The following is a 9350-nucleotide window of genomic DNA, read 5'->3' as shown; positions in this document are numbered from 1 at the left end:
TTTGAATAGTGATAACAGTAACATTATAAGAGAAAATTAATAAGTAGTTAATAAATAATATTTTAGTAGTTATAAGAAATCACAAAACGTATATTATGATATATAACTTTTTTAGAATAAATAAAACATTAATAATATTATTTAAAATCCTCAATAAAAATGAATATAAAGTTAATATATATTAACTACTCAGAACATGTATATAATTATATAAATAAATAACTACTTAAATTATTAAATAATAATAATAATAATAGTAATAACAATAGTAAAAATAATAAAAATGAGAGAGGCCAGACTCTCTAAACATCAACACGACTTTTCATCTCTAAAATTCAATTTTTCATCCCTAATTAACTAACCCTACATGAACCCTAGCTCCGTCGCGGACGGCCGCGAAGACCTCGACGAAGCCGCGACAGACGGCAAGACATTCGATGACCTCGGCCTGGCAGAGTGGGTCGTTAGTACGTGTCGGGAGCTCGGAATGCGGATGCCACGACACGTGCAGCAGCGTTGCATACCGCCTGTGCTCGAGGGCCGGCACGTGCTTGGCATCGACGAGACTGGGAGCGGGAAAACGGCGGCCTTCGCTCTTCCGATCCTGCATCGACTCGCTGAGCACCCCTTCGGCGTTTTCGCACTCGTAGTGACGCCCACGCGCGAACTGGCGTTCCAGCTGGCGGAGCAGTTCCGCGTTCTGGGCTCTGCCGTGCACCTCCGCATCACGGTTGTGGTAGGCGGCATGGATATGCTCAAGCAGGCGAAGGATTTGGTTGTGAGGCCGCATCTCGTCATTGCCACACCTGGTAGAATCCACGTCTTGCTCCGTGATAATCCTGATATTTCTCCTGTTTTCTCCAGAACCAAGGTAGTGAGCTTGTAATTCGATTTGAAGCTGCGTTTGGATAAGCAGTTCGGTGTTGGTCTGGTTTTCAATTTATAGGTTCAAGAATAGCTTTAGAACCAAAACTTCAAACAAAATTAATCTCGTTTAGCCACATTTAAACTTAGTTTTAATATATGCATTTTTTCTTTAGGGTTGCACATTGAGCCCGTTTAATGAAAGATTTGTTTCTACTGTTACTTTTAATCTAATGCACAACTTTGTGTTGGAACTCATTAAATGGATTTAGGGTTCATAAACCCTAATTATTCCTCCCGTTTTCTCCTGAAACAAGGTAATGAATGACCTGATTTAAAGTAGGTTTAGATAAGCATTTTAATTATACTCTTTTACCTATGGTATTGTTCATAATTATATGAATTAATATTTGACTTATGCTTCTGCAGTTTCTTGTCTTGGATGAAGCAGATCGAGTTCTGGATGCTTGTTTTCAGGAGGAATTGAAATTTATCTTTCAGTGCTTACCTGAAAATCGACAAAATCTGTTCTTTTCTGCGACAACTACAAGTAATCTGCAAAAGTTGCAAGAACGTTACCAAGATAAGATGTATGTCTACGAGGCATATGAAGGTTTTAAAACAGTTGAATCACTTAAGCAACAGGTGATATTCATCCCTAAAAAGGTGAAGGATGTATATTTGATGTATATCTTGTCAAAAATGGAGGATATGGGAATTCGGTCTGCCATCGTGTTTATCTCAACATGCAGGTATATTTCTACATTGTATGTTTAGATTCTTTGTTACCAATTTTGTTTTCTATATTATGGTTTGTTATTCATTTTTATGCTACGTCCATATCTATATATTTTTGTGGTGCTATAGGAAAATGTGGCCTCTTTCAGCTTCTATTATATCAAACAATCACACCTACTAATTTATTTGTTTGATGCTTTTGTTTTCGTTAGTTGGTTCCTGACTTGACTATTAATATCTAAATATCCAATATCAGAATTTTACCTTTGACTGCTTTTCTTCAATGAATTATTAGGCTGTTATTTTTTGTTTAGCTTCCTTGTCCCAACCTGCAATGAAGTAAAAAGGGTAAACATTCGCATTCCAATATTATTATGATGAAATTTGACTGTCTGTTATTGCATTTCTTTTTCTTTTGTCGACAGTTTATGATGGACTCAATTGAAGCTTATTATTGTGGACCGTTGTCTAATTGAATCTGTTTGTGGTCTGGTGATATAGTTCCGTGTAATGGCCTTTGTGTATGACATTCAGTAAATAATTAAAATTTGTGATGTTACAAGAAAAAAAAGTTGTTGCTGTTTGACAATGAAAATTTGGAATTATATACTTTTATTTGGCAAACTGGTTGGACTTGAAATTGATTTTGGTGTCTCTACTTAGAAAATAGATATTGGACAAACGCATGATTTCTACTTTCTCTGGTATGCATTCCATGCAGCTGAAGATGGAGGCAATTATTTTAACGTTATGAATTTTTCAATATAGGTTTTTTAGTTGATGGGTGAACCAGAGTTTTATTGAATGCATATCTTTGAGGTTTTCGTACTTACTCGGTTTCTTCTATAAAGTGTAAACCAATGATAGTGAAAAAAATGGGTAGAATTAGTATTTGGTTCTATTTTTATGTGTTGATATGTTGTTTATCTCTTCTGTACAAGTTGCGATTTATTAAATATTGTTAAAATAATTTCATCTATGTATCACCATTAAGCCTAAGTAGGGTGTGGTGTGTTAGACAATCTATTAGGTGTACCTATAGCCGTACCTAGTTCTGTACCTAGGTGTCTAGTGTAGTCTCTTAATCTTCCATGTACTCTTGAATAAGTTTTTTCATTATAAATAAAAGATTATGAGAGGGTCTCTTAAGCCCTTAAAAGTGTATTCCCTTTTTTAATCTTAAGTTCGCATTAGAGCGGGTTGATCTTGCTTTGCTTCTCTCTATCATCTTTGGCATAGTTTTTGCCGCCATTCACTGTCTGCTGTTGCTGTGTGCCACTGGCCACCATTGTCGGCCGTTACAGTTTTCCGTCAGCAACCACTGAATTTGGAGTTCCTCTTTGACCAACAGCCAACCACGCAGTTGTGGAACCTAATTCTTGCTGTCTCTGTTTTGGCCTTCAAAGCTTTGTTCCATCGCGGTTCGAAGTCATCCTAAGGCTTTAGTTTTTCCTTATTGTTTTTGTCTTCTTGGTCAACAATGACCAATGGAAATGCTATTTCATTCTCTGGAAGCCCCTGCATTACTTCCTTGAAGCTAAAATTATCTATCGTGGGCTGCATTGTGGTTCTTTGGCCAAAGACATCATGACCACCTTGAGCAAGATGGAGGAAGCCATGTGCCAGCTGGAAAAGCTAAACAATGGAAACAAGCGGATTTCCAGCTGTATGCCTTGTTGTAGCATTCTGTGGAACCAAGACTTCTGATGTCTCTTAGAGCTTTCAAAACATGCTACTCCTTTTAGAAGAAAGCTCAAAACATTTATGCCAATGATACCCAACGTTTCTATGATTCTGCAAACAAGCTTGCATCTCTCAAAATGATTCACCATGATATGGTATCCTTCATGACTAAAGTCCAATCAGCTTTGGAAGAACTCAAAATGTTCTTGGAAGTCTAATCTCTGGAGGAAATCAAAGATGTATGTATGTATGTGCTGTGTCTGTATCCTATAATTTTTCAATTTAGCCGTATCTCTGCGTCTGTCATATCTGTGTCTGGGCTTCATAGCATGGATGGCCTCAATCATATACCCAGCTCTAGTTGTGCCTCATCATGTTGTGGTTGCTCCACTTTTTTTTCAAGTTTTGTTTGATAGTGATGTGCTCAATTTCTGATTAAGAAAGCTCTAAAACTCTGCCACAAATGACAGCCACAATTCTCTGGTTTACTGCTCTGAATACCATTTGATAAGTTCTCAAGCACTGGAGGAACCCACCCACCCTTAAAGGCTTGCTTTTAGGCACTATAGAACCAAGCACATATGTACTCCATTTGAACATCCCATAGTACTTGATGTGGGACTTAGATATCCCATAATACTCAAGTTACTAATACTGCATGGAGGTCAAGGATGGAAATTGATGTTGGAAGAAATTTTTGTTTGGCTAATGAAGCCTGAGAGCTGTCATGCTATAACTGGTATTCATACAAGGAATGAAAAATGGCCCGTCTAATTTGTATATATAAATAATTGCTTGCTTTGCTTTCATTTTTGGTGTGTAACTCCCCACACCAACCGATGTTTAGCATGGCTTTGTTGACAATCCAAGCTGTTTTTGTTCTACTAAGCTAAATTTAGGCCTTTATGTGTGCAAAATATAATTTGATTGTTATTAAATTTTGAAAGCGGTTATTATTTCAACTAGGTAAATAATTATTAGGCATTCTTTGCTATCCTCTTTTTCCTCCAACAATAGCTTATATTGACATCTTTAGTTGAATAATGAGGCATACCTGATTCACATGCATTTCATTATTTCATTTATTTGGAACTGTTTAACTGTGACCAAATCTTAGTGCTCAGGTGTTTGCAATGTAAAAGAACAATGTTCTGCTATCATGAATTTGACAGGACTCTGAAAATGAGGTCATTGACTCTGTTGGCTATTTTTGTTTTCTTTATAGAAAGGCTATTTTGTTTCTGAATTCGGATTCAGATATCCCAAGTTAAAAAATGGCAGCAGTTACGTTCATCTTTTATTCCTGTTGAAATATGATATTAGATAATGAAGGAGGTAAATAGGTTCTTGAATTTATATAGTGTATCCTGATGTGATGTCATAAAACAATGCTCACGCACTTATGCCTTTTATACTTCAAGTTAGATTGCATACTGAAATGCTAACCCTAATCAAAGGGTCAATTAACTTGCTGTAATTGGCTAAAGAAAATCCCTTTGAATAAGGATCCTAAATGATAGAATTTCTGAAAGTTAGGTAGCACAATGATATGTAAAATAATAAAAGTGATCCTACCCTACTATTGTCATTCTCTTGTAAATAGTTTTTAGATGTTCCTAAATGTTTACTGAAATGCTAACCCTAATCAAAGGGTCAATTAACTTGCTGTAATTGGCTGAAGAAAATCCTTTTGAATAAGGATCCTAAATGATAGAATTTCTGAAAGTTAGGTAGCATAATGATATGTAAAATAATAAAAGTGATTCTACCCTACTATTGTCATTCTCTTGTAAATAGTTTTTAGATGTTCCTAAATGTTTCCAAATTTCAGAGATTGTCATCGTTTAAGTTTAATGCTGGAAGTTCTTGATCAAGAAGCAGCAGCTCTTTATTCATTCAAATCACAAACTCAGAGGCTTGAAGCTCTTCATCAATTTAAATCAGGAAAGGTTTCTGTACTGCTAGCAACTGATGTTGCCAGTCGTGGATTGGATATTCCTACAGTTGACCTTGTTATCAACTATGATGTTCCAAGGTTACCTTTTCTTGTGCCAATTTCTTTTCCTTCTTAATAGACATTTGAAGCATTTCAATTAGCATATTGCAACTATTCATCTCCAGGTTTCCACGGGATTATATTCATCGGGTTGGTCGAACGGCAAGAGCCGGTAGAGGTGGACTGGCTTTGAGCCTTGTCACCCAGGTTAGCACATGTTATATTTAATATTAAAGCTTGTATATTTGTTTGTTATTTGAAGTTTGCAAGTATTGAATTTGTACCTAATACCTAAGAATTTTTGTTTGTAATAAATTGTTAAATTTGAGAGGCCTGTTGCTTATGCAACATCACACTTGAGTGTTGATGTGGCGACTAAACTCATTTAATACTATAGTCGAGAGATACAACTTGTTATTCTGGGTAAAACCTAGGATTAGCACGTCATTCATTTTGAGTGAGCCATGGAAATGGGCATGACACAACCCTCCTCATTTGCCCAAGCTTGAAATCAACAATGTTACCATAGACAGTTATATAATTCAACAATTAAATTGATAAATTTTTGCATCTCTGAAAGTTATTAAAGGTGTCATTTCACTAATTTGACACTTAATGACCATTACCATCTAAATTTAGCTTAAAGGGATATTATGAATCTAACCAACTAAACTATAATACCTGCTATGGTTGACGTGAATTGGTTCCTGGGGTAATGCCCTAGGTTCTTCCTTTTTGAATTATGTTAGTATCTAAATCGGTACAATCTGTATCCCAGACATACCGATGTAAGTCTGTACTTTTAAACTTGATTGTGGGTGTTGTGCAAACCTTAGAAAAATGAGTTCATACTGTAGATAATTGCCTGCTTGTCTTGTGGATGGCAGTGTCTAGGATATCTTGATGTATAACCATTTTTAAGTGTGATGACATAGGTTGTGTGGCCTCTGAATATAAATAATTCCATTCTATTGGGTGGAGTTATTACTCAAACATATTCAGAAAATATTTGTTGATCTGTGGTTTTGCTGTGTTTTTTCGGAGGAAGTGTCTTAGTTTTTTCAATTGTTACTCATGTTCGTATAAATGAAATCATTTTAGGATTCTGATATTTTTATTGCAAAGGTTTCCTTATTTGTTTGACATTTTGACATTTTCAGAATGATGTTGAACTTATTCATGAAATAGAAGCACTTATTGAGAAACAACTTGAAATGATTGAATACAAAGAAAGTGAGGCGCTTTCTCTCATGAAGAAGGTATGTTTTTGCTAGGCGATTTTTTGTTCTAGCTATTGAATTATATATTTAATTTGTTTCCTTTTCTGTGTCTAAATAATTTTTGCATTTTCAATTATGAGCTATGTAAATGTTTGGTTTTTTTGTTCTAAATTTCTATTTGACTTCTTAATTCTGTGATGTATTGTAGGTTTTCAGTGCTAAGAATGTAGCAGAAATGAGAATGATAGATGATGGCTTTGAGGAGAAAGCTAAAGAGCGGAAAAAACAGAAACTGAAAATGCTTGCAGAGAAAGGACTCTTGAAGAAAAATAAAAGGAGAAAAAAAAGTAAAGAATTCTCAGAGCAAGGGAAAGAGGTATAAAACACTGAATATCTTTCTCTTCCTGTTATTGACTTGCATAATTGGCCATTTTTCCAATCGACTTGTTTACTTTGATGTATTGTGTAGGTTTTCGGTGCTAAGAATGTCGAGGAAATGAAGATGGGTAGCATTGAGAGGGAAACAAAAACTAGTGCTAAAAGAAAAAGGTTTGTTAATGAAAAAAAGTTAAATCAAAGAAGTAAAGAATTTGCACAGGAGAAGGAAAAAAACAGAAAAAAAGAGAATAGAGGCATCAGCTGATATAGCAAACTCCAAAGAAAAGGGGTAAGAAGTACATTAGTATATTTAAGTAAACGATGATTTCTAATTATGGAAAGAAAAGAGGTTAAAATCCAAAGCCGAAAGAAAAGAGAGGTATCCCAGTGGACGTAGAGAAGCTAAAGGTATTTTGGTAAATGGTTTGCTATTGTATTCGTGTCTTCCTGACTGTTTGTAGAGGTGAGATTAAACACATCTAGGCAATATTCTTCCTTTGATTTTGAGCTCTGATTTTGCCTCTTTATTTGTTTAGTTTTGAGGTGAAAGAAGGACCAAACAACTGAATTTGAACCTGGTGAACATTCCTAGCCATTGAGAAGCAGGGTGTCATCAATCAATTTTGTAGCCAGTTAAATACGCTGCTGATTTAGCTTCAGAAAATTGTACAGGTGGAACAAAATTGTCATTTTGTGAATTCAATTGTTTTATTAATGTGTTGATCCTTTGGATTTGGCTTTTTTAAACAAGTTCGTAAGTTCAAGTTTGTGAATGGAAAAACGTGAGATGGTGGACATTTTATCAAAGGTTTTTCTTAGCATTATATCATTTATTGCAGATTTTGGGAGGATGAGGTGAAAACAATGAATAGGATGGCTAATAATAAAAGTGACTAAAATAATCTATCCATTGAAGTGCGGGAGGCCAAGGGAAGAAAGACATTAATGGCCTGTTGTTCTTTTGAGTAGATTTGAGGAGTGGATTTGAGAGGATTTGAAGATAATTTTTTTTGTCGTTTTTTTGAGCGAATTTGGAGGTAAATGAGAGTGAATTTGAAAATAAAATTTGTGAGAATTAATATAAAATTGTATTGACGTGACAAATTAAAAAAAATTATTTTTAAATTTATTTTCATTTACCTTCAAATTGGCTAAAAAAATAATAAAAGAAATTATCTTCAAATTTTCTCAAATCTATTCCTTCAAATTCACTCAAAAGAACAAATTCACTCAAAAGAACAAGGCGTAAATGACTTGTAAAGTGTTTTTATGATAATTAATGTTTTAGAAAAATGGTAAATGATGATTATGTTCCGAGGGAAGTTTTTGTATTTGGAATCAAGAAAAATCGTTCATGAATTAATACAAATTTAGTATTTCGAATTTATAATTCAAAATGTATTATTTATTTTGTAAAAGGAGAATAGAGGGGGAGAAAAAAATAAAGAGATTCTGGTGGAGGTGAGCTGGAAGAAGAGACTTGATAGAGAAGGGACACCAGTGGAGGAAGAAGGAAAAGAGAGGTGTGCTTATATAAGAGGAAAACATTGAAAAACAAAAATAGAATATGATTTGAATTTTGACACAAAATTAGAATTGATTTTGTCTCAAGTTTTGATATATATTAATTTAAAATTTAATAAATAAATGAATATAGTTTTTTTTAATTTAGTTATATAAATTTCTTTTGACATGTTAAATATGTATTATGTTAAATTTAACTTTTAATTTGTTTGACATTAAATTAAAAAGATTATATTAATTTACTTTTTAAAGTTTGGAGAAAATGATTAAAGTTTTGAATATGTATAAATTTTAATTTTATATCAAAATTTAGAAATAAAAATATATTTAACTAAATAAAAATGAAAATAATAAATTATTTCACAACTCTTATAAAAGTTGAATATAAGTGTGTGTGAGGAATCTCAAAAAATAAGATTCATAGTTTTATAATTATAGTTGCATAAGCTCAGCAATGTGAACATTCCAACCAAATCCTTGGAATTTGGTAATTCTTTGAAACTTTACATAAATAATATTGCTTATGAATTATAGGAGGAGTTAGAGAATTTGCTATAATTATTAGATGATTTTATTTTTAATAAATTATTTTAGGAAAATATTTTAAATAAAAAAGGTAATAACACATGTTTTTATATTAGTATACTCAATTTTGAAATATGTTTAGTCTTTTTTAAAACTTTTGAGAAGTTTCACTAATTTTATTTAAGAGTACAATCAAGTAGAAACTATACATCAAGTATTTTAACCACTCATGGTTTTCGTAATCATTTCTGACTAGTTCGAGTTTAACTACTCCCGATATCAATCCTAATCAATCTTGATTATAATAAGTTTATCCGGTCATAGTTTTCAAGTATTATAACCACTCTTTGTATACATTGAGTATTGTCAACTACTCCTGGTTTCCTAGTTAATCTTGACTAGTACGTATAGCTCAATAGAAG

At 33.5% G+C, this 9350-nt stretch overlaps 1 protein-coding gene across 1 annotated transcript; it reads left to right on the top strand.

Moving 5' to 3' along the window:
• Nucleotides 1-295: 295 nt before the first annotated feature.
• On the top strand, nucleotides 296-7594 carry LOC108332891 (DEAD-box ATP-dependent RNA helicase 36). Its single transcript, XM_052870631.1, has 7 exons — nucleotides 296-871; nucleotides 1294-1616; nucleotides 5117-5320; nucleotides 5407-5488; nucleotides 6442-6540; nucleotides 6710-6877; nucleotides 6971-7594. The coding sequence occupies exons 1-7, from the start codon at nucleotides 368-370 to the stop codon at nucleotides 7142-7144; spliced, it is 1554 nt and encodes a 517-aa protein (XP_052726591.1). The 5' UTR covers nucleotides 296-367; the 3' UTR covers nucleotides 7145-7594.
• The last annotated feature ends 1756 nt before the right edge of the window (nucleotides 7595-9350 follow it).

The sequence above is a fragment of the Vigna angularis genome, chromosome 11 (assembly GCF_016808095.1).
Source record: "Vigna angularis cultivar LongXiaoDou No.4 chromosome 11, ASM1680809v1, whole genome shotgun sequence".
NCBI classification, from domain to species: domain Eukaryota; kingdom Viridiplantae; phylum Streptophyta; class Magnoliopsida; order Fabales; family Fabaceae; genus Vigna; species Vigna angularis.
This window is presented reverse-complemented; position numbering and strand designations above follow the sequence as displayed.